Genomic DNA, 25956 nt, shown 5'->3' with positions numbered 1-25956 from the left:
GTGGAGAGGCTCCGATTCAAGCTGAACCGGTGGAAATCCCATGTTTTCCTCCTCATCTGCCACAATAGCACTAGGAACGGGACTACAAGGCCCATGAGACGTCACAGTGTGTCTGTAATGCAGCATGTAATCCAGTAACCCAGCGACGTAAGAGTTAAATGCATAGAGTAGAGATTTATGGCTAGAGCAAAGCAGTTGAAGCTTCCGATAGTAACAGGACATTCATCATGCAATGGAATGTGGGAGGTGACAGTGCTTCCCATGTGGTGTTCTGAAGAAGGTCGGATGCACAAATGCTAAGCTCCGGCAGGTTGTGTAAATATTATGTATACAACTGCAATAAAATATAAGCCGCTGGTTTCAGCTGACATTTGGGACGTCTGGATTTTGTCCTGTGCGATCTGAGCCGTCTGCCAGATTCATCGGGAGAGGTATTGAGACTGGGAAGGTGATTCATCTCAATTAACCATTTCATGACAAACAAAACCCAATAACAAATGCTATTCACACAATTGTGGTTACAGCAAATATACTGACAAACTCTGCATAGTTCATTGTATAGACCGACCAAAGGAACATACACAGAGTAGATAGAAAGCTTATCTTCTCTATTTAAGCAATATAAGTTTTGCAAATAATGGGAATGTGATGAGATAGTAAAAGAGACAACTATAGTTGTCATTGTAGCAGAGGCAATTTGAAGGAAGTCAGGATATTTTTAAAATTTATATACTGTAATTTTATATTGTATTTAATTGTTTTTAACTGATTTTATGTACTGTTGATTGATTTTGTATAGGCATCTAATTGTACCAGTGTTGTAAGCCGCCCTGAGTCCCTTCGGGTGAGAAGGGCGGGATATAAATATTGGAAATAAATAAATAAATAAATAAAATGCCCTGGAACACCCAATCAAACCCTCCCAGCAGACAAACATCACTTTTTGTCTGTGTTTCTTTTGGGTGAGTCAGTACATTCCCTCGTTCTCGTGTGGGCCTGACTTTCACATCCCAGTCTTTCTTTCCTCCACTCACATCCTGGACACTATTCTTATACAAGGTACTTAATTAGGGCTTGTTGGCCCCTCGCTCGGACTTTGAGCTGCCCTTCCTGGCCTGGGATTTGCAGTCTAGCAAACTGAATCTCCTTGTTGGCGAGAAAAGCGGGGTATAAATTGTCAATGTGTGTGAGGTCAAATTGAGACATAATCACCTTCTTCGTCTCAATTGCTCTCCATCCAAAGACATGGCATGCTTATCCAGTCCCATGGAAAGTAAACTGTCATCAGTCAACCTCAGCGGCTCAAAGCCTTTATTTACAACTATGTACACAAGTGCAACCGGAGCTACTCTCACACATGTCTCTTCAACAACAGAGCTTAATGGTGACCGATGAGGCTCGCTATCAGTAAAGTTGCAACTTCCCCATATTCCAAACTAGTGATTTATTTCCTGGTACGCAAGCACAAAACATTCACCATTACTCTGACATAAATAAACACTATTATTATTATTATTATAATAGCAACCCTCAAGTCATCGGAAGAGATGTGACCCTCTTCGTGTTCCCATTCAGCTTCAGTTTTTACTTCTGTTTTGGTGCATCTACACCAGGGATGGGCCAGATGTTTTGGACTTCAACTCCCACAATTCCTACAGTACGTGGACGACATCTTTCAGTATGTGGATGACATACTCATAGCACAAACATGGGTGAACGTGGGCCCTCCTTCCAGATGTTTTGGACTCCAACTCCCACCATTCCTAACAGCCTCAGGCCTTTTCCTTTCCCCCCTCAGCCGCTTAAGCGGCTGAGGGGGGAAAGGAAGGGGCCTGAGGCTGTTAGGAATGGTGGGAGTTGGAGTCCAAAACATCTGGAGGACCAAAGTTTGCCCATGCCTCTTCTAGTGCCGGTAGTAGAGCAAAGTGTTAGTGTGTTTCTGTTGTTAGATTGAAATGTTATACCAAATTTTGCTGTTGGGTGTTTGCAAGTGTGTTTCCGGCAAAGCATTCCAGCAGCGCATGGGTTAAGCTTAAGTCAGCTTGATTGATTGCCCACAGGACCAATAGTTCAGAGCTTCCGTTTGAACTGTTTGACTGGAACTTTAATCATGAGCTGAGGAATGTGGAGCGGAGAGAGCTATGGCTTTCAGCAACTGTATATATCTATATATATAAAAGAGTGATGGCATCACGGCAGCGGACAAAACAACAGAAGTAAACACCCCACAAACTCGAAAATTGACAGCACAACCCCTCATCCATGCCTCTAGGTTGATACAACAAAAAGAAAAGAAAAATAAAGTCCTAATTAGAGGGAGAGGAATAATTGTTTTTATCCAATTGCTGCCAGTTTGAAGGCTAAGCTCTGTTCACTTGGTCCCCTAGCAACCCACTCAGCCCAGGGGACCCTTTACCTTAACTACCACGAATTCCTCAATACTTTATTTCCCATACCACCAGACTTTGCCACAGCAACGCGTGGCCGGGCACAGCTAGTGTATAATAAAGTAATTAGACCTGCTGGGATCAGCAGTAAATCAACGACTCAGCTGTCGTTTTGTTGGTGCCACTTTGCTGCTGCATAAAGTGGTCCTTCGGGTGAGTAGAGAGAGAACTGATTCACCACATCAGTCAGGGTGATGGATGATCGATTCAACTCCCTATCCCAGCATCCAGTATCCACCCTGACACGAATGATGTTCAGCAAGTACAGTTGCTGCTGGCTGAAGTACTTATCCTCACCTTCAAAATAAACACTCACACAGCTGTCTGGCCCTTGTAGGACTATATGAGGACACTGGTCAGAAGGATGGGCTGGATGAGCTCCAGGGGGTCCTTCCAATGCTGAGAATCCGTGATATTTGTGTTAATGTGGGATTTGTGTATAGGTAGTGTTTAAATGCAATTTGTGTCTTGTCTGTATTGCATACTGATTGCATCATCCAGAGTGTAATATAGTCTGGAAAGAGTTAATTGCTGAGAAGCTGTGATGACCTTGATGTGTGGCTGGAACCGGGGAGTATCCAGACACAAGTGTTTGTGCATTACTGATTACATCAGTTCAATTCTGAGTTGAGTTGAGTGCTGTCTGCCTAGGTGTTAAGTCCTGTGTCCATTGTCTGCAAGCCTGTTTGTCTTGATTATTACTGCTTACAGTAAAACTTTGTATATAGTTTTACTAACGTCTCTGGGTGTCTCTTCGTTCTGCATTCCACTGACTCCATCCAACTACTGCTGCGCTGCAAATTACTCTATTTGTACAGAAGCTTCCAAAGAATCCCAGACTGGGAAGAGGCCCCAAACAAAGGCCATCCAGTCCAACCCCCTGCCAGGCAAGAACATACAACCAAAGCATCCCTGACAGATGGCCACCCGCCTCATGACCTCAGCAGCCCCCACCTCAAAACAACCCCCCTACCTGTGTGCTTGACGGCGGTGTGGGAGAGCAGGAAGTCCTCGCGGACGGTGGCGTAGGGGCAGAGGCTGCAGCGGAAGGGCCGGTCGTTGACGTGGCGGAGCTGGTGGTTGAGGAGCAGCTTCCGGTCTTCGCAGACGTGGTCACAGAACTCGCACTTGAACCTGGCCGCAGGAGGAGGAAGAAGAGGAGGCCAGGCTGTAAAGGGGTCTGCAAGGCATGCCCCCGCCTCACCCGGATGAGCCCCTCCCCATCCACTTGTATCCGTGACGCAAGAGCCCCATCAAAGTGAAAAGCCTGAGATGAAGACATTGCTTTTGTTTTCAACTCACAGAACATCTCTGGATGTAGTTTGACATCATCACTTTAACTGCCAAAGCTCCCTGCTGCGGAATCATGGGACTTCTGACTTGTGACTTGTTTCTGGCTACACAGCTACAAACCCATATTGGGCTCACTGAGCACTATATCAAGGACTCAACACACTTCATAGAAAAGATCAGCAACCTCAAGCTAAGCACCAAGGACATCCTGATCAGCTTCAATGTGGTGTCCCTATTTAATAAAGTCCCGATAGCTGACACCCTCACACTAATCAAACAAAACTTCCCATAAGACATCACAGCCCTGTTTCACCATTGCCTCACCACTAGCTACTTTCAATGGGACACTGGATTCTATGAACAGAAGGATGGAGTGGCCATGGGGAGCCCTCTCAGCCCAGTAGTAGCAAATTTCTATATGGAACACTTTCAAAAACAAGCCCTAGAAACAGCACCAAAAAAGCCAATTGTATGGTTCAGATATGTTGATGACACCTTTACCATTTGGAGCCATGGGGAAGAGGAACTCAGCAAGTTCCTGGACCACGTCAACAGCATCCACCCAAACATCCAATTCACCATGGAAAAAGAAAAGGAAGGAAAACTGCCATTTCTAGATGTTCTGGTCATCCGCAAACCCAGGAGAGAATACTTCTAGAACATGGCCATACAGCCCGGAAAATATACAACAACCCTGTGACTTGTTGTTTCACAAGGTCCTTAACACTCCTTGCTAGGGAATGCTGGTGCCTTCCTGAACTACAAATCCCATGATTCTATAGCATTGAGCCACAGCTGAACAAGGATTCGGACCCCGGTGACGCAATGGGTTAAAGCCTTGTGCTGCTGAACTGCTGACCTCAAGGTTGCCAGTTAGAATCTGCGGGATGGGGTGAGCTTCCCCTGTTAGTCCTAGCTCCTAGAATCATAGAATCATAGAATAGTAGAGTTGGAAGAGACCACATGGGCCATCTAGTCCAACCCCCTGCTAACAAGCAGGTAATCGCATTCAAAGCACCCCCGACAGATGGCCATCCAGCCTCTGCTTAAAAGCCTCCAAGGAAGGAGCCTCCACCACAGTCTGGGGCAGAGAGTTCCACTGCCGAACAGCCCTTCTCACAGTGAGGAAGTTCTTCCTGATGTTCAAGTGGAATCTCCTTTCCTGTAGTTTGAAGCCATTGTTCCATTGCGTCCTAGTCTGCAGGGCAGCAGAAAACAAGCTTGCTCCCTCCTCCCTATGACTTCCCTTCACGTATTTGTACATGGCTATCATGACTCCTCTCAGCCTTCTCTTCTGCAGGCTAAACATGCCCAGCTCTTTAAGCCGCTCCTCATAGGGCTTGTTCTCCAGACCCTTAATCATTTTAGTTGCCCTCCTCTGGACGCTTTCCAGCTTGTCAACATCTCCCTTCAACTGTGGTGCCCAAAATTGGACACAGTGTGATTCCAGGTGTGGTCTGACCAAGGCAGAATAGAATAAGGGGGAGCAGGACTTCCCTGGATCTAGACGCTATTCCCCTATTGATGCAGGACAGAATCCCATTGGCTTTTTTAGCAGCCGCATCACATTGTTGGCTCATGTTTAACTTGTTGTCCACGAGGACTCCAAGGTCTTTTTCGCACACACTGCTGTCCAGCCAGGCATCGTCCCCCATTCTGTATCTTTGATTTCCATTTTTTCTGCCGAAGTGAAGTATCTTGCATTTGTCCCTGTTGAACTTCATTTTGTTAGTTTTGGCCCATCTTTCTAGTCTGTCAAGATCGTTTTGAATTCTGCTCCTGTCTTCTGGAGTGTTAGCTATCCCTCCCAGTTTTGTGTCGTCTGCAAACTTGAGGATCGTGCCTTCTAACCCTTTGTCTAAGTCGTTAATAAAGATCCTGAACAGAACCGGGCCCAGGACGGAGCCCTGCTTGTGGCACTCCACTTGTCACTTCTTTCCATGATGAAGACAACGCATTGGTGAGAATCACCCTTTGGGTTCGTTCGCTTAGCCAATTGCAGATCCACCTCACCGTAGTTTTATCTAGCCCACATTTTACTAGTTTAATAGGTCGTGGGGGACTTTGTCGAAGGCCTTACTGAAATCCAGGTAGGCTACATCCACAGCATTCCCTGTATCGACCCAACTCGTAACTCTATCGAAAAAAGAGATCAGATTAGTCTGGCATGACTTGTTTTTGGTAAATCCGTGTTGACTATTAGCAATGACCGCATTTGTTTCTAAGTGTTCGCAGACCACTTCCTTAATGATCTTTTCCAGAATTTTGCCTGGTATTGATGTGAGGCTGACCGGACGGTAATTGTTTGGGTCGTTCTTTTTTCCCTTCTTGAAGATAGGGACCACATTCGCCCTCCTCCAATCTGCCAACCTAGCAGTTTGAAAAGATGCAAATACGAGTAGATCAATAGGTACTGCCTCAGCGGGAAAAGGCAAAAGACGCTCCATGCAATCATGCCGGTCACACAAGTAGGAAGTGTCTACAGACAACACAGGCTCCTCGGCTTAGAAATGGAGAAGAGCACCTCCTCCAGAGCTGGAAATGAAAGGAGAAGCCTTTGCCTTTGTCTGTGCATTTGTGTCTCATTGTATTTCATTGTAACAAGGCACTGAATGTTTGCCTGTGTCTGTTTAAATGCTGTAATCTGCTCTGAGTCTCTTCAAGGAGAGCAGAATATAAATAAAGTGTTATATTATTATTATTATTTGAAACACAACAAGATGAGTCCACAGCAGACCCTCTGCTGGCTGTTGTATTGGATCACACATCAGACACTTCCCAAGTGTCTAGGACTGTGTGATTTATTATTATTATTATTATTATTATTATTATTATTTTATTGCATGACACAGCAAACAAGATAGACATGCTGGATTTCGTATCACAAAATCACAAGTCGAATACTTCCCAAGTGTCTAGGACTGTGTGATGTATTTTCGGATGATGCGCGCAGATCCCAGTAGGGTGGCCTTATTATTATTATTATTATTATTATTATTATTATTATTATTATTATTATTATATATTTCTATCCCAGGAGACAAACCCTTGATTGATTCCATTATTTATTTAGTTAATTATATATATCCCGCTTTTCTCCCATGGATAGGATTGAAAGCGACTTAAAAACAGAAATTACATAACATATACATTCAAACAAAAAACACGATAAGCCAAATACACAAATTGCACAGTATATAAAACCATATATGATGAGTCATATACGACTAAAAAATTCCCAGAACCTGCGGCCACTGAGGTTATCCATAAAACAGATTGTACTAAGATCCATTGGGCCGTGTAACAACATTGCCAAGTCCAAGATAGTGAACACCAGTAGTGATATTACCAGTAGCTACCTGGCGGTTGCCTATTAGGCGCCTTACCTGTGGTTTGCCACAGCCTGGATGTGGGTCAGCAGGTGCATCTTGAAGGTGTAGCGCTTCTTGAAGGACTTCCCACACTGTGAGGGAAGGAGGGAGCGAGGAAGGGGACTCACTCAAGAGTCTGGTCTGTATCTCCCAAAACCCACCTGCCTTCTGGTTGTCCGTCCCCTCCGCGCTCACCTTGTCGCACATGTGGGGCTTCTCGCTGCTGTGCGTCTTCATGTGCTGCGTGAGCCGCTTCTGCATCGAGTAGACGCGGTCGCAGATGGGGCAGGGGAAGGAGCTGCGCTTGGGGGGCTGCGGGACACAAGAGTCGGAGTGACAGAAAGTGAAGTGTAATATCCCTTTTGTTTGTGTTCCCAATCTATATATATAAAAGAGTGATGGCATCACGGCGACCCACAAAACAACAAAACTACAGGCCCCCCAACCTCGAAATTTGACAACACAACCCATCATCGACGGCTCTAGGTTGATATAACAAGAAGAAAAGAAAAATAAAGTCCTAATTAGAGAGAGAGGAATAATTGCTTTTATCCAATTGCTGCCAGTTAGAAGGTTAAGCTCCTCCAACTTGGTCTCCTAGCAACCCAATAAAAAATAATAAAAAACACTAAAAAATAATTAAAAACACTAAAAAATTAATACAATAAAATACTATAATAACAGAAAATAACTAACAATAATACAAGAAAATAATAAAATATAATAAATAAAAAAGATAAGTTATAATACAATTAATAAAAAAATACAAATAACATCAAATAAAAATTCCACAACAATTTTTAACCAATACCACTAAAACTTTGCCACAGCAACGCATGGCTGGGCACAGCTAGTGTTGCTATATAAGAGACCTTTACAATCCAAAAGTGTAGCAGAATGAAGGAGAACAAGTTCTGTACACCCGCCACCTTTTCCAAGGGAGAGACGGTGTATTTGCAGAATGGCAGATTTGCAGGGAATGCAATCTGGCCTACGTTTGGATCTTTTTTCCAGGCGAAGGTAGAAAAGATGGTAATGTTGGCATGATGAATGAGTGAATGTTGAGTGAAGTGTAATATCCCTTTTGTTTGTGTTCCCAATCTATATATATAAAAGAGTGATGGCATCACGGCGACCCACAAAACAACAAAACTACAGGACCCCCAACCTCGAAATTTGACAACACAACCCATCATCCGCGGCTCTAGGTTGATACAACAAAAAGAAAAGAAAAATAAAGTCCTAATTAGAGAGAGAGGAATAATTGCTTTTATCCAATTGCTGCCAGTTAGAAGGCTAAGCTCCTCCAACTTGATCTCCTAGCAACCCAATAAAAAATAATAAAAAACACTAATAATTAAAAACACTAAAAAATTAATACAATAAAATACTATAACAGAAAATAACTAAAAATAATACAAGAAAATAATAAAATATAATAAAAAGATAACTTACAATAAAATTTATAAAAAAAATACAAATAACGTCAAATAAAAATTACACAACAATTTTTAACCAATACCACCACCACTTTGCCACAGCAACGCGTGGCTGGGCACAGCTAGTGTAACTATAGAATCTGTGTGTCCACTTTCTTTCTCTGTGTTGCTCTGTGGTATACTCTGTCTCACTATGAACAAAATAAAATAACCTTTTTGATGCTTAAAGAGTATTTATGACAGGCCTGCTTGCACTTTTGGTGGTTGCAAAACTGCAGTTGGCAATTGGATAATGAACTTGGAAATCAATCCATAGAAGAGAATGGCATTTCAGGGGAGGAAGTGGCTACTCACCGGGTCGGCTCTCTTCTTCCTAAATGAACAGGAGAAAGCGAAAGAAGCCGGTGAGGATGTGGAAGGAGGAAGAAGGGGAAAGAAGTGTGCTGTGCCCAGCGCAGCCACTTGGAGTCGCATTGGGGAGGGGAAAGTGGAGTGTAAATACATGTCCTACTGTTAGCACTATTAGCAATAATACAGCCCCCTTTCCCCGACTGGAAGGTAAGGAGGGAGGCTCACTTGTCCCGGTTGTGGACGGCGGAGTGGCGGATCACGTCCTTCTTGTAGACGCTGGAGTAGTCGCACTCCTCGCACTTGTAGGGTTTGCTTCCCACGTGGTTGAACATGTGCTCCTGGGAGGGGGGAGAGGGGTCCAGCATCAGGGGTCTTCATTACATTCTCTGATTTATATTTATTTACTACATTTATATGCCACCCTTCTCACCCTAAAGGGGACTCAGAGCAGCTTACAAATAACATGTACATACAATCTATATATATAAAAGAGTAATGGCATCAGGGCAGCGGACAAAACAACAAAACTACAGGCCCCCCCAACCTCGAAATTTGACAACACAACCCATCATCCACGCCTCTAGGTTGATACAACAAAAAGAAAAGAAAAAGAAAGTCCTAATTAGAGGGAGAGGAATAATAGTTTTTATCCAATTGCTGCCAGTTAGAAGGCTAAGCTCTGCCCACTTGGTCTCCTAGCAACCTACTCAGCCCAGGGGACAGGCACAGTTAGGCCTCACTTAGGCCTCTTCCACAGATTATCAGATTTTAACTGGATTATATGGCAGTGTAGACTCAAGGCCCTTCCACACAGGTATATAACCCATTTAGAATCTTATATTATCTGCTTTGAACTGGATTATCTTGACTCCACACTGCCATATAATCCACTTCAGTTTGCATACTAAACAAAAAGACAACCATACAACAGACATTCAATACCACCACTACCTCAACAATTTCTCACCAACACCACCAGACAACGGCACAGCAACGCGTGGCCAGGCACAGCTAGTATACTATATTATGAGCATAGCACAATATTAGCATTATATATTACTATATTGTACCATACCACTACACTGCAATATTGTTAGTAATGTTACATGTAATATATAATATACTAGCTTTGCCCGGCCACGCGTTATGGGAATCCTTTGTTGGCCAGGTGGAATAGCAGTGAATAGCCTTGCAGTCTCAAAGCCTGGCCGTTTTCTGGAGTAGCTGGAGCTATTTGTTGTATGAACGTAGAGGCATGGATGAGGGGTTGTGCTGCCAAGTTTAGTGTTTCTGGGATGTGTAGTTTTGTTGTTTTGTCCTAGGCCGAAATTTCATTACTCTTTTTTATATACAGATAATAATTGATATTACAGTAGAGTCTCACTTATCCAACTTGGATAAGCGACTATGTTGGATAATAAGGAGGCATTAAGGAAAAGCCTATTAAACATCAAATTAGGTTATGCTTTTACAAATTAAACACCAAAACATCATGTTATACCACAAATTTGAGAGAAAAAGTAGTTCAATACACAGTAATGCTATGTAGAAATTACTGTATTTACGAACTTGGCACCAAAATATCACGATGTATTGAAAACATTGACTACAAAAAAGCGTTGGATAATCCAGAATGTTGGATAAGCGAGACTCTACTGTACTATACTGTATTACATTATAATATTATATCTATTCTTTCCCCCGATTGCTGGGGACACTTGCATTCAACTATTATAAAACAATGACACTCTGTAACACGATTTTTGTTCCTGGGTTATAAATGCCATTTCTTAATTGGTTCTATCACAAAAACATGAGAAATGGTATATTATGTTAGAGCAGTGGTTCTCAACCTGGGGTCCCCAGATGTTTTTGGCCTTCAACTCCCAGAAATCCTAACAGCTGGTAAACTGGCTGGGATTTCTGGGAGTTGTAGGCCAAAAACATCTGGGGACCGCAGGGTGAGAACTACTGTGTTAGAGCATGTAAAATCATACAACAACCAAAATACATACAACAACCCTGTGATCCCGGCCATGAAAGCCTTTGGCAACACATTGAACATCTCTATGGGGAGAAATTGTTCCAAGACACATGGAGATTGGGAAAACTAAGGACCAGGAAAGCACATCTGCTGTGCTCCCTGACCCTCCTTCTACGCTGCAGAGACACAGATACCATCCCACAATTTCTTGCAGATTAAAAAACTCAAAAATCAGAACAGTAAATGGGAAGCAACACTCTGAGGACAGAGGAGCCCCAGGACGGCTAATGACTGAACAAAGGATGCCCCCCAGGCAAGAGACAAACCTTTCCAATGCTAAGTAGGGTGATTAACTGAAACATTAATGCTAGCTTCCAACTGACAAAAGACTCTTGTCACACCCTGGACTCTCCACAGATATAATTTTTTCCTTTCCTTGCCTAGTTTATCCATGCCTCACAACCTCTGGGGATGCCTGCCATAGATGTGGGCGAAACGTCAGGAGAGAATACTTCTGAAACATGGCCACACAGCCCGAAAGACATACAACAACCCAATTAAGCAACTATTTAAAACAACATAGGTAAACACGCGTGTCATAGGTTGGCCATCACTGAACTACAACATTCACACTGGCCTCCAACTGACAAGAGTTCTTCTCTCACCCTGGACTTTCCACAGATACAAGCCCTACGAGGAGTGGCTTAAAGAGCTGGGCATGTTTAGCCTGCAGAAAAGAAGGCTGCGAGGAGACATGATAGCCATGTACAAATATGTGAGAGGAAGTCATAGGAAAGAGGGAGCAAGCTTGTTTTCTGCTGCCCTGCAGACTAAGATGCAGAACAACAGCTTCAAGCTACAAGAAAAGAGATTCCACCTGGACATCAGAAAGAACTTCCTCACTGTGAGAGCTGTTCAGCAGCGGAACTCTCTGCCCCAGAGTTCTTCATATATAAACCTTCCTTGCCTAGTTTATCCATGCCTCACAACCTCTGGGGATGCCTGCCACAGATGTGGGCGAAACGTCAGGAGAGAATACTTTTGAAACATGGCCACACAGCCCGAAAGACATACAATAACCCTGTGATCCTGGCCATGAAAGCCTTTGACAACACATGTAAAATCAGTTGACGAGTGTGTTAACTGAAAATGCAAAGTACGAAGCTGACTGGTTGGGCTACACCCGGGGAGCTAACTGAGCCTGGGAGTTTTGGCAACAGTTACATATGCAGGAGAGTTCCGGTTATCTGACTTCCGGTTATCCGACCTACCGTATTATCGACGTGCTTCCCTCCGGCGAGCACTTGGTTTAGGGAAGCCCGGTGTGTGTTGCTAGGCAAGGTGCACCGGGCTTCTCCAAAGTGCGGGTGCTGGCTGGAGGGTCAAGCCTTGAGGAGAGAAGGGTGGAGGGGTCGGGAGGGGTCTCACCTTCAGGGAGGACCAGCGCCGGGAGCGGTAGCTGCACTGGAGGCACCGGAAGAGCTGGGGGTCCCCGGCCTCGTGGGAGCTGACGTGGAAGCACAGGTCCTCCTGCGTCAGGAAGCGCGAGCCGCAGATCCGGCAGAGGAAGGGCCGCAGCAGGGGCTTCGAGGACTTGTAGCTGTACCTGCAGGGAGAGGCCCAGGGCGCTCAGCAACAGGGGACCCCCAAGACCCTCCCGTCCAGCCCCCTTACCCCCAGCAGGAAGGCACAACCCAATCCCTCTGGACAGAGGCCTGTTCAGTCTCTGTTCAACGACCTCGAGACAAGGAGATTCTATCAGAGTCCGAACTGCACAGCTGGATGACCCCGGAGGACATCTAGTCCAACCCCTTTCGCCAGAGAGGGAGACACAATCAAATCCCTCTTGACAGAGGCCTGTTCAGCCTCTGTTCAATGACCACAAGACAAGGAGATTCTATCAGTCTGAATTGCACAGTTGGAAGGTGCACCCAAGGACCATCTAGTCCAACCCCTTTTCCTATGGAGGAAGTCACAATCAAATCCCTCTTGACAGAGGCCTATTCAGCCTCTGTTCAATGACCACAAGACAAGGAGATTCTATCAGTCTGAATTGCACAGTTGGAAGGTGCACCCAAGGACCATCTAGTCCAACCCCTTTTCCTATGGAGGAAGTCACAATCAAATCCCTCTTGACAGAGGCCCATCCAGTTGGATAGTCAGAAGGGGCACCCAAGGACCATCCAGCCCAACCTTCAAAGAAGGTTTTTAAGATCAATTTAGTGAGCGCTGTAGTTTTAGCTTTGAATATGCTTTGAATATGTTTGACTGGTTTTTAACACTGAATTTTTCAATACTGTTTTAATTCTGTTTTAATGTTTGTATATTCACATATTTCAGTTCCCTTGTGAAACCGCGCTCGGCCAATGGGGAGTTTTCCCGAGAAGCCAGATTAGGTTTGAGAAGGAGGGAGTGAAAAAAAACATATTTTTTTAGCTGTACCTGCAGGGAGGGGCCCAGGGCGCTCAGCAACAGGGGACCCCCAAGACCCTCCCGTCCAGCCCCCTTACCCCCAGCAGGAAGGCACAACCCAATCCCTCTGGACAGAGGCCTGTTCAGCCTCTGTTCAACGACCTCAAGAGAAGGGGATCCCATCAGAGTCTGAATTGCATAATTGGAAGGTGCACCCAAGGACCATCTAGTCCAGTGATGGCCAACCTATGACACGCGTGTCAGCACTGACACGCCTAGCCATTTTTGCTGACATGCAGACTGATTGGATGACTAATGTCTTTTGTGGCCAAATTTGGTGTGATTTGGTTCAGTGGTTTTGTTGTTTACTCCATGGGAATTATGCACATTACATATATATATAATCATTCTATTATTATTCTATTATTATTGTAGTGCAGTAGAATCTCACTTATCCAACATAAATGGGCCGGCAGAACATTGGATAAGCGAATATGTTGGATAATAAGGAGGGATTAAGGAAAAGCCTATTAAACATCAAATTAGGTTATGATTTTACAAATTAAGCACCAAAACATCATGTTTAACAACAAATTTTACAGAAAAAGTAGTTCAATACATAATCATGCTATGTAGTAATTACTGTATTTACGAATTTAGCACCAAAATATCACGATGTATTGAAAACACTGACTACAAAAATGCGTTGGATAATCCAGAACGTTGGATAAGTGAGACTCTACTGTATATTATTACACTATTATTATATTATTCATTATTCATGACTACATTGAAACTACAATAGAGAGAAATCAGTGTGGAAATTGCAAGAGGTGCCATAGATTGTTGATGATTTTTGATTTATCAAATACAGTTATATATTACAATTATATATTTTTGTTATTTAAACTATATATATTGTGAAAATATGGTTTTTTTCTCAAAGTGACACACCACCCAAGTCATGCTAGGTTTTTTGGTGAATTTTGACACACCAAGTGCAAAAGGTTGCCCATCATTGATCTAGTCCAACCCCTTTCGCCAGAGAGGGAGACACAATCAAATCCCTCTTGACAGAGACCCATCCAGCATCTGTTCAAAGACCTCCATAGATCCTGGAAGATTATCCAGGTGAGCCCTCTTCAGTCCGGCAGAAAGGCACAATCAAATAGCTTTTGACAGAGGCCCACCCAGCCTCTGAATTGTACAGCTGGAAGGTTCACCTAAGGGCCATCCAGTCCAGCCCTCTTCGGCTTGGTTGAAAGAAACAATAATCAAATCCCTCTTGACAGAGGTCCATCCAGCATCTGATCAAAGACCTCCAGAGAAGGAGATCCCATCAGAATCTGAATTGTATATTCGGAAGGGGCACCCAAGGGCCATTCAATCCAACCCCTTTTCCTATGGAGGAAGTCACAATCAAATCCCTCTTGACAGAGGCCCATCCAGTTGGATAGTCAGAAGGGGCACCCAAGGACCATCCAGCCCAACCTTCAAAGAAGGTTTTTAAGATCAATTTAGTGAGCGCTGTAGTTTTAGCTTTGAATATGCTTTGAATATGTTTGACTGGTTTTTAACACTGAATTTTTCAATACTGTTTATATTTAATTCTGTTTTAATGTTTGTATATTCACATATTTCAGTTCCCTTGTGAAACGGCTCTCGGCCAATGGGGAGTTTTCCCGAGAAGCCAGATTAGGTTTGAGAAGGAGGGAGTGAAAAATGGACTAATTAGACATTCTGAGAGAATCTGTGAGAAGTCCTTGAAGCCCAGTTGCGTTTGGCATGATCTCTTGGCTTCTTGGTTGGGCTTAAATTCACTTGGTGCCCCTCAGAGGAGGCAACATTGCCATAAGGATGGCTTTCCTGTCTCGGCTCTCAAGTTCATGATTCAAGTTGTGTGCTAATGCTTTATGTTAAGGCGCTTTGAGTCTCCTTTGAGGGAGATAAAGTGGGGTATAAATAAATAAATATAATAACAACACCACAGGGAGGAAGACACCATCAAAGCACCCTCGACAGATGACCCTCCAGCTTCTTTTTTAAAACTTCCAGGGAAGGAGACTCCACTAGACTCCCAGGCAGCAGTAATTTTTCTGAAATGTTTAAACGGAATCTGTCTTCCTACCATTTGAATCCATGGCTGCAAGTCTCTGAGTACAATGCAACCACGGACATCAATATCTGAGCCCCAATCCAACATCTCCAGCGACTTAAGCTACATCTCAAAGGGATCCATGGTCTCCAGAGCTTGGACCACATTGGTCCCCGGTCTTGTCTGCACCAGGGCCACCCCCTTCTTCCCGTGCCCATGTGCTCACCTTCTCCCCAGGTACTTGCGGTATTTCTTGCCCAGGAAGCGGTGGGAGGGCCGCCCGCGCCTCCGGGGCAGCAGCGCTTCAGGCTCCTCTTCCTCCTCCTGGCAGGCCGGATCTCTGTTCTCTGAGTCCGACTGGCTCACAATGGGCTCCGCGAGGCCCGGGTCCCCCAAAGGCGCTGGGTCCGAGGAGGAGGAGGAGGCGGCCGCCTCGGGGCCCCGGGGGACTCCCTGGGGGCCACACTGGGAGGAGACCACCGGCTCCACTTTGCCACCTGCACAACGTAAACAAACAGTCAGTGCTCATCCAGGAGAATCATAGAAATGCAGAGTTGGAAGAGACCACACAGGCCACTTAGTCCAGCTCTCTTTATTCTGCCATGAAGGAGAAACACAATCAAAGCACCCTTGACAGATGGCCATCCAGCCTGTTTAAATTCATATTTTATCATTGCTTGCATTTTGATTTTGCTGTAAGCCACCCCGAGTCCCCTTCGGGGGAGATGGGCGGGATATAAATAAACTTATTATTATTATTATTATTATTATTAGCCTCCAAGGAAGGAGCTTCCACCAGACTCCGAGGCAGAGAGTGCCACTGCTGAACAGCTCTTCTTACAGCCAGGACCTTTTTCCTCATGGGATTTCAGAAGATCAACTCAAAAGAAAACACTTAAGACTAATGTCAGATATGATTCTACTACTTCAGAGGAGCAGCTGGTGCAGTGGTTCTTCCCACAAAGATGGAAAAAAGGGGCCCCCAAAGGTCATCTACTCGAGACCCCCTATTTATCAGATATGCGGGACCAAATCCTTGCTTCATCTGTGTGGATGTCCATGCTTCCCTGCCTTAGAGATTCTCCTGTTCCTGGATCTTTGTAACCTTTGGACCTTTGTTCTTGTGGATTTATTGGACTCTTGTGTTGCCTATGGATTATTGGATTTACTGCCTCTTGTTTTGCTTATGAACTATTGGATTTCACTGACCCTTTTACCACAACTTTGGGAACTTTATACCTACCTGCTTTGATTTATATATTTGCTTTGGCTCAATAAAATTACAAAAGACTATCTTCTGTGTGTGACTTGGTGTCAATAGCAAGATGAACTAATCTGAGGTGTGACAGCCAGTATGTGGGTCTATCACTGGCCGCCCCCTTGAGCCAGGGGGAGGGCTGGGTGCACTGCTTCCCACTTACCCTCCTGCTGCTGCTGTGGGAGGGGTCCCTCCAGGCGCGGGTGTTTGCGGGGCCTCCCCGGGCGTCGGCGCAGGCGCTGCTCCTGGCTGGAGGAGGGCAGGGGCCGGCAGATGGGCCTGGGCAGGCGGCCACCCTTGGGCTCGTCCTCGGCCGGGTTGTAGTCGCTATCGCCTGGGCCCGAAAAGAGGAAAGGAAGCAGAGCTGAGACGGAGGGAGGGAGGGAGGGAGGGAGGAAAGGGGGATGGAGTGGGGGGCGCTTTTGGGGGTCCCTGCAGAATACCTTTGGGGTCGTCGATGGCGCCTGCGTCCACGATGTCGTCGTCCTCCTCCTCCTCCTCTTCCTCTTCGTCTTCCTCTTCCTCCTCTTCTCTGTCCGGCTCCTTTGGCACAAGGACCCCTTTACGCGGGCGGCCCCTTTTCTGGCCAGGGGCTGGAGCTGGGGGAAATGGGCAACAACAATAGCACCGTTACGAACGCTGGTGTGGCACTCTAGCCTTGAGACACGTTTTCACCCAGCACCACACCAGACTCCAGCAGTGCTAACTACAAATGTTTATTAAGAAAAACATGTACAAAGGGGAAAAAGGGTCTTTACCAAAAGTGCCCCTGATGGCACAGTGTATTAAAGCGCTGAGCTGCTGAACTTGCAGACCAAAAAGTCCCAGGTTCAAATCCTGGGAGCGGAGTGAGCGCCCGCTGTTAGCCCCAGCTCCTGCCAACCCAGCAGTTCGAAAACATGCCAATGTGAGTAGATTAATAGGTACCGCTCCGGCGGGAAGGTAACACTGGCGCTCCATGCAGTCATGCCAGTGGCCACATGACCTTGGAGGTGTCTACGGACAACACCGGCTCTTCGGCTTAGAAATGGAGATGAGCACCAACCCCCAGAGTCAGACATGACTGGACTTAACGTCAGGGGAAACTTTCACCTTTACCTTACCAAAAGTTCAGTCGCGTAGAAAATACAAAAATAGCAGCAATCCAAAAAGTACATGAAGTCAAGAGAGCCAAAATACAAAATCCACAGAAGTCATTCAAATATAAATCTATAAGCATGAAGACAGGGACTTTTCCCAAGGCAAACCCTTCAATGGCCAATCAACAGAGAAGCCAGCTAAATCCCACCCCCGAAACCATCAGAGGCCGGCCAACTTCTCCAACTGCAAACAATGGGGGCACGGGGCGGGAAAGCTGTCTGAATAAATGCTTCTGTCGCCTGCCTTCAACCTCCTGATGGGCTTCAATTTCTTCGTTGCAGCTCGGATTGGAAACTTAGCGTTCCCTCACCAGGCAGATACCCTCGCGGCTTTTGGGCTGGCTAGCTGAAATCACTAAATTCCGGTGATACTGGCTGTAACCCTATTGTATAAAACTGGTGCAAAATACAGTTCTAATGGGCATGTGGTCACACACTTAAATGATGAAGTGGGTGGTGGTGTGAACTATAAATCCCTGCAACTACAACTCTCAAATGTCAAGGTCTATGTTCCCCAAACTCCACCAATGTTCATATTTGGGCATATTGAGTATTCGTGCCAAGTTTGCTCCAGATCCATCCTTGTTTGAGTCCACAGTGCTCTCTGGATGTGGGTGAACTACAACTCCCAAACTCAAGGTCAATGCCCACCAAACCCTTCCAGTATTTTCTCTTGCTCATGAGAATTCTGTGTGCCAAGTTTGGTTCAATTCCATCGTTGGTGGATTTCAGAATGCTCTTTGGTTGTAGGTTAGCTAGAAATTTCAGCAACTACAACTCCCAAATGACAAAATCAACCCCCCCCCCCCCCCCCAACCCCACCAGTGTTCAGATTTGGGCGTATCGGGTATTTGTGCCAAATTTGGTCCAGTGAATGACAATACATCCTGCATATCAGATATTTACATTGCGATTCATAACAGGAGCAAAATTACATTTCTGAAGCAGCAATGAAAATAATGTGATAGTTGGGGGTCACCACAACATGAGGAACTGTATTAAGGGGTTGCAGCATTAGGAAGGTTGAGAATCACTGTTCCAAACAGTGAGCAGCACAAGGACAGACAGTGCAGTTACACTCTGCTAACAACTGATAAGGACTCTGCTATGTATGGGTTTATTTTTCTGGCTTGCCTCTGAGACAATCAGTCCAGTGCACAGTGTATCTAGGGAGGGTGTAATTGGAAGGAAAACTATACATCTTGCACCTATCCGGCCTCAACACTCCAGCCCCTGTGGTACCCCACAAGCTGCTCCCCCCGTGGCCAGAATCGAACATCCCCTCAGGAGGTTAAATTGCCTCTGCGTCTGTCTGTCTCTGTCTCGGTTCTATGTGTATTTGGGCATTGAATGTTTGCCCTATATGTATATAATGTGATCCGACATCCGGCAGGCTCCATCCCTTCTGGGGTTCAGAAAGAAGCTGAAGACCTGGCTATGCAAGCAAGCGTTTAAAGAATAAGTCTTTACTGGCTTCGACTTGGTCGGGAATAAAGGTTTTTGTACAAGGTCTGGTGGATGAATGGAATAAGCACTTTGCACTATTTTAAATTTTGTATATTGTATATTATAATTGTTTTAACTGTTTTAATGTTTATTTTATTGTACTATGGTGTATTGGCATAAATTGCCAGTCTGTAAGCCGCCCGGAGTCCCTGCGGGTGAGAAGGGCGGGGTAGAAACGATAGAAATAAATAAATAAATAAATAAATCCTCCCTGGGTCCCCTTCGGGGTGAGAAGGGTGGAATATAAATACTGTAAATAAACAAATAAATAAGTCCCCAAGGGAGCCCTGCCCGCTCACCTGGCTGGAAGTGCCTCTCCCGCATGTGGTGGATGAGGGTCTGCTTGGAGGCGCTCTTGTAGCGGCACATCTTGCACCGGAAGCGCTGCACCACCACCACCTCCATCAGCTCCTCCAGGCTCTCCAGGTCCGGCTCCCCAGGCAAAGAAGGCTCCGGCGGGGGCAACGGAGGCTCCTGCTCCTGCTCCCCCTCCTCCTCCTCCTCTTCTGGGGCCACGGGGGGCTCCGCGCAGGTCGAGGTGGGTCCCTCCGCCTGGGCCTCGGAGGCCAAGCTGTGCGCCAGGACTGAGCTGGCCACCTGAGACACCCCAGCAGCACCTGAAGTTCAGGGAAGGAAAGTAGGAAACACACAGGTGTCACTCTTCAGCACTCATCATCATCCTCCTCATCATCATCATCATAAAATAATAGAGTTGGGAGAGACCACAAGGGCCATCTAGTCCAACCCCCATCATCATCATCATCAATTAAAGCTTTGGTAGATCATGCAAATCTGCGAACCCCACCTCCTTCAGGGTGAACTGAACCATCCAAACTGGACTCTACAAGCTAAAGAGTGTTGGGAATCACCCTGGACTACTGTAATCAGATAGATGATAGAGTTAGATTGAGGGAATCCTTTCCCTGTTTCCAAAGCATGCCTAGACAGGCTTTACTGTGTTTCACTCTATCCTGTGTACGTCACATCCCTTACTTTGAAGTTAGTAGAAATGTGACTCTCCAGGGACACTAACTTCCCATTGGTCAGAATGTCTTTTATGGCCCCAATAAACTGGACCATGTGGTTGGAACCATTTTGGTTCTCTCTTCTCCTTTGTTCTTCAAGCTAACAACACGTCCTTCCATCTCTCCTGGCAAGATGTGACTATTTAGATGTTTGTTATTTTTCCTTTCTTATTTTTCCTTAGAAACCAGTCTAGAGTAGACTAGACAGCTCCCAAGCCTTTCTATCTACAATGGAGTTCTTTCTACCTGTATAAATACTTTTGAACTTTTACTGAGACTCTGCACTCCATTGCAATCCTAAATGGTCAAAGGCTTCTCTTGCTCACCAGTAAGTAACTGTTGCATTTGAAAGCTTTGCTTTTGCTACTCTGCTGATTTTTGGTGGAATCTCCCCCAGAGAGGGTTAAATTGAGTCTAACTGCTCAGAGATTACCACAACAAAGATGTTGTTGGCAATCTCTGCAGACATCAGAAGAGATGCAAGACCAACAACAAGCCACAAGAATGAAGATAAAGAGCCACCAAGAGGAAAACTTTTCTTACCAGACATCAAAGGAACCACTGACTGCAGAGGGAAGCTGAGGAAGAAACACAACCTACAAACAATCTACAAACCCACTAGGAAAATCCAAGAAATGTTCCGTCCAGCAAAGGACAAGAGGGATCCTCTCCCCTCTGCAAAGTCTACCGTGTACCATGCAGCTGTGGACAAGTCCACCCAACGCAGCAGCATTGCCCAAACATGAATCAAGGGACATGAAAGTCACTGCAGTCTATTTCAACTAGAGAAGTCTGCCATAGCAAAGCACTTGATGAACCAACCTGGACACAGCGTATTATTGGAGAACACAGAAATGCTTGACCATTCCGACAACTACCACATCAGACGACACAGAGAAGCCATTGAAATCCTCAAGCATGTGGACAATTTCAAAAGAAAGGAGGAAACCATAAAAATAAACAAAACCTAGATCCCTGTATTAAAAAACTCTAAAATCAGGACAGTAAATAAAGAACAAAACTCAGAAAACAGAGGAATTCCAGACATGAATCAATCAGGAGCAGCTAACACCTCTGAACAAAGGATTCCCCCAGGCAGGAAGAAGCCAGGCCATGAAGCTGGCAAGGCCATTCATGCTAACTAGGTGATTAATCACAACATTCACACTGGCCTCCAACAGACAAGAGTTCTTTCCCCCACCCTGGACCTTCCACAGATGTATAAACCCCACTTGTCTAGTTTCCAACAGACCTCACAACCTCTGAGGATGCTTGCCATAGATGTGGGCGAAATGTCAGGAGAGAATGCTTCTGGAACATGGCCCGGAAAATGCACAACAACCAAGTGATTCCAGCCATGAAAGCCTTTGACTACACACACATATATACGTTTCTGTGCATTGGCATATCTTTGTTCCTGACAGCTCAAAGAGAGAACCAGACATGTCAGTCTAACAGCTGAGAAGCCTAAATTGCCTTGCATGAATACTAATGGATATTTACTACTAAGGGGAAGGTTGACTCCAGTGAGTTTTCAACTGTTCTCAGGGAAATTCCTGATTTTCCCCAAATGGTGGTGAGTATCATTTTCCAAAAAGCTACGGAGATTTCCATTTCCCAAAAGGTTATGGCATCATTTTCCCAAAAGGCTATGATTTCTTTCATGCCTTTCCAAAGATCATAATTCTCCAAAATTAAACAACAACAACAACAACAACAAAGAAATGGAGGTTCCCTCAAGCGGCCCGGCTTCCTTGGTGGCTGAGGCTGAGATGCCTAGGCTTTGGAGGGAGGGAGCTTCACCAAGAAGGTTCATGCACTGAACAAAGGATAAACAAGACCAAGGCCGTTGTCTCACCGTCATCTGGCCCTCGCAGGATCAGGTACTGGGTGGTTTGAGCCCCGCCATCGTCCTCGCTCGTTACAGCAATGCACCCTGGGTTGGGAAAGACAAAAGATTGGTTAGCTTGGTGGAGCCCCCACCAAGGTCGAAAGAGACCCTTCCCCATCTGGCTCTCCTTCCTCCGCTCACGCTGAATGATGTCCGGGCCGATGGTGGACTCGATGATCTTGTCGATGGCGGAGCCCAGGTCGGAGGAGGTGGAGGCGGCCGAGTTGGAGACGACGGGCGTCCCTTCGGGGAGGGCGCTGGAGTGGACCAGGCCCTGCGGGGAGCGGGAGGCCGGGACGGACTGGCTCACGGCGGAGGCGCAGGAGGGCCCTCGCGGCTGGGCGATGGAGGAGGAGTCCGGCAGGTAGGCCCGGGGGAAGGCCTCCGCGCTGGAGCTGCTCTCGGGCATCTCGGCCTAGAGGAATAAGAAAGGGGCATCGGGACTCAGCGGAGGCAGTGGCTATATCAGGTCTGGGCAGCATTGGTTGGGTCAGGGGGTGCATTGGTCTCCCAGGGCATGATGAAAGGCTGCAACGGTAAATATACCCATCTTCCCTCTTTTTCCTTCCTCAGTCTCCAGTAGCTATTTCCCCAACATCTACCTGTCCTCTGCAGGAGTCTACTGGATACCATGCAGCTGTGGACAAGTCTACATAGGGACCACCAAATGCAGCATTCCCCAAACACAAGTCAAACAACATGAAAGGCACTGCACTCACTCAACCAGAGAAATCAGCCATAGCAGAGCACTCGATGAACTAACCTGGACACAGTATATTATTGGAGAACACAGACATGCTGCACCACTCCAACAACTATCATGTCAGACTACAAAGAGAAGCCATTGAAATTCACAAGCATGTGGACAACTTCAACAGAAAGGATGAAACCATGAAAATTGTGGGCCTAAGGTGGACCAGAATTTTGGAGGAAATTATTTTTAAAAAGAGAGGTCCCAGGGTTCACAGAAATGGCCGAGCAAGGGAGAGGAAGGAGGAGAACCATTCTCCTTGAAAGTCCTGGTACATCACTAAGGACTGCTGGATACTAATAATAATAATAATAATAATAAAACTTTATTTATACCCCGCCACCATCTCCCCAACGGGGACTCGGGGCGGCTAACATGGGGCCATGCCCAGAGCAATACAATATAACAAAATATAAAACAACATAACATAACATAGCACCATTAAAAATACAATAAATGCATCACATCAAGAAATCAAAAAAACAGTAAAACAAGGGCAGGCCACGCGAACACAAAGATAAAACCTGGGGTGAGAGGGACATAGGGGTACTCCACTGCGGGCAGGGACATATGGAAGTGGGGTAATCTAGAGGATAGATGTTCGGAGTGGGAGTAACACAGAAATAACAGAAGTTACTCACCAAAGGCACAGCGGAAGAGCCATGTTTTCAAGTCTTTCCTAAAAGCTAACAGCGTGGGAGCTTGCCTAATTTCAGTAGGTAGTGAGTTCCACAATCGGGGGGCCACAGCGGAAAAGGCCCTCTCCCTTGTACTCACAAGGCGGGCCTGGGATAAAGACAGTGGTGCTAAAAGGGCCTCCCCGGATGATCGTAAAGATCGGGCAGGTTTATGGAAGGAAATACGGTCACGGAGGTAGGTGGGTCCCAAACGGTTTAGGGCTTTATAGATGATAGTCTGCACCTTGAATTGGGACCGGAGAATGAACGGCAGCCAGTGGAGCTCCTTAAACAGGGGAGTGGATCTCTCCCTATCACGTGATGGGCGCTGTTGTTAGGACAGCCAAAGAGTTGGTTACCAGAGGGAACTGTGGGGACTGGGCGGCGACCCTGGGCACCAGGGTTCAAACCCCCACTCAGCCACAGAAACCTACCACGTGATCAGAGCAAGTCACACTCTCTCAGCCTGTCAGGGTCCGTCCAGCCTCTCTATGTTCCAGTGCATGGGCAGCCACTGAGCAGCTGGCTTCTTCAGAGGATATGATGGAAGTCATTAGCAAATGGAGTATATATTAGAAGTGTGCACGAAAAAAATTCCTTCGTTTCCTTCATGCTATCATTTTGTTTTGACCGTTTGTCTACACAAAATGAATAACGACATTTTCGTAGGAAACGAGAGGCGACACGAAAATGAAAGCTGCACAGTGATCATGCTTGCTTTCATTTTCCTTTTGTTTCGGCCTGTAATAATAAGCAGGTACTGAAAGAGGGCTGCTTCCCCATGACATCTGATGTGTACCAATGGGTGTTAATAATAATATTAATATGAATAACAATAGTTATTCTGGGACCCTAAGCTGAGTCTGGGAGAGGAGTGCTTCCTCATGACGGCTGATGTGTGCCAATTGGTGTTAATAATAACAATTTTAAAAATAATAACAATAACAATAACAATAGTACTCTGGGGAAAACCCAAACATTTTAAAACTTGGTGGGCTAAAAGGGGTCGAAATGCGATTTTCACCCCCTAGCGAGACGACACGAATGAAACTACACAAAACGAACCACAATTTCATATGAAAGCACAACACTAATATATATACAGTAGAGTCTCATTTATCCAACACTCACTTATCCAACGTTTTGGATTATCCAAAGCATTTTTGTAGTCAATGTTTTCAATACAGCAAGATATTTTGGTGCTAAATTCGTAAATACAGTAATTACTATGTAACATTACTGTGTATTGAAGTACTTTTTCTGTCAAATTTGTTGTATAGTATGATGTTTTGGTGCTTAATTTGTAAAATCATAACCTAATTTGATGTTTCATAGGCTTTTCCTTAATCCCTCCTTACTATCCAACATATTTGCTTATCCAATGTTCTGCCGGCCCATTTATGTTGGATAAGTGAGACTCTACTGTACCTGTGGAATCTCCAGGGCGGGAGGAAAGAACCATTGTCTGTGGACCAAATGGAAAGGGTGCAATTGCAAGCCTGATTTGAAAGTCTTGAGTGGGAGCTATCCATCAGCATGTGAGTAACCATGAAGATAGCATTCCCAATTAGTGAGGGCATTTGCCCAGAATTGGCCTGGTCACTGTTCCCTTTGGACACGCAGTATATATACCCTGGAGTGCATATACACTGGAGTTTCTACAGGTATCACTTGCTTTACCACCATCAGATCCAAATGCTTCCAAGACACAGCCTGGAAATCACACAACATCCCATGACTCTGGCCGGGAAAGCCTTTGACAATGCACCGCCCAACGTCCTTCCAAAGGTGGCACAGAATTGACCTGGCCTTACCAGAGAGGCCCTCCCATGGTCCCAGCTCTGCCCCACACCGGACTGGTCCGCTTCTGAGGGGGCTCCGGGCGCCAGGGCTGCATCGCTACTGTCCGCAGACACGGCCTCCGAGCCCTCCATGCCCAGGCCGCTCTCAGAGGGCTCCTCCCGGGGACCCAAACGGGGTGCCGCGTCGCTGCTGCTCTCCACGGCGCTCTCCTCGGCTTCCATGGCTGGACTGATGGAGGGAAAAGGGTGAGAAACACGGGTCAGTAGCAGACAAGTGACGGGGATGCGGTACACATCACGACGCACCAGCTATTCTCCTTGTGGAGAGAAAAGTGTGGTATAAATAAACATCATCATCATCATCATCATCATTTTCCTTCTGAAAAAAATAATGTCACAAGGGATTACCACCTCACCTGTGGCACAGCTGGTTAGTAGCCGGCTGCTATAAATCACTACTGACCAAGAGGTCATAGGTTCGAAGCCAGCCTGGGTCAGATTGAGTGCCTGACCAT

General features: G+C 45.8%; 1 protein-coding gene across 1 annotated transcript in view; it reads right to left on the bottom strand.

Annotated features, from left to right (window-relative positions):
- The window catches only part of znf335 (zinc finger protein 335), a 64313-nt gene that overhangs the window by 35211 nt on the left and 3146 nt on the right, over positions 1-25956 (bottom strand). The window contains exons 2-14 of the mRNA XM_062979796.1: positions 25454-25670; positions 22353-22626; positions 22179-22256; positions 19595-19912; positions 17094-17249; positions 16814-16984; positions 15619-15889; positions 12314-12491; positions 9127-9239; positions 8905-8923; positions 7307-7423; positions 7127-7203; positions 3421-3581 (exon numbers count right to left, since the gene is read on the bottom strand). Of these exons, the coding sequence (XP_062835866.1) occupies positions 3421-3581; positions 7127-7203; positions 7307-7423; positions 8905-8923; positions 9127-9239; positions 12314-12491; positions 15619-15889; positions 16814-16984; positions 17094-17249; positions 19595-19912; positions 22179-22256; positions 22353-22626; positions 25454-25663 (2143 nt within the window). The 5' untranslated portion in view covers positions 25664-25670. The remainder of the gene's footprint in view (positions 1-3420; positions 3582-7126; positions 7204-7306; positions 7424-8904; positions 8924-9126; positions 9240-12313; positions 12492-15618; positions 15890-16813; positions 16985-17093; positions 17250-19594; positions 19913-22178; positions 22257-22352; positions 22627-25453; positions 25671-25956) is intronic.

The sequence above is a fragment of the Anolis carolinensis genome, chromosome 4 (assembly GCF_035594765.1).
Source record: "Anolis carolinensis isolate JA03-04 chromosome 4, rAnoCar3.1.pri, whole genome shotgun sequence".
Classification (NCBI taxonomy): Eukaryota; Metazoa; Chordata; class Lepidosauria; order Squamata; family Dactyloidae; genus Anolis; species Anolis carolinensis.
Note: the sequence above shows the minus strand (reverse complement) of the source record. Positions and strands in the feature narration are given on the sequence as shown.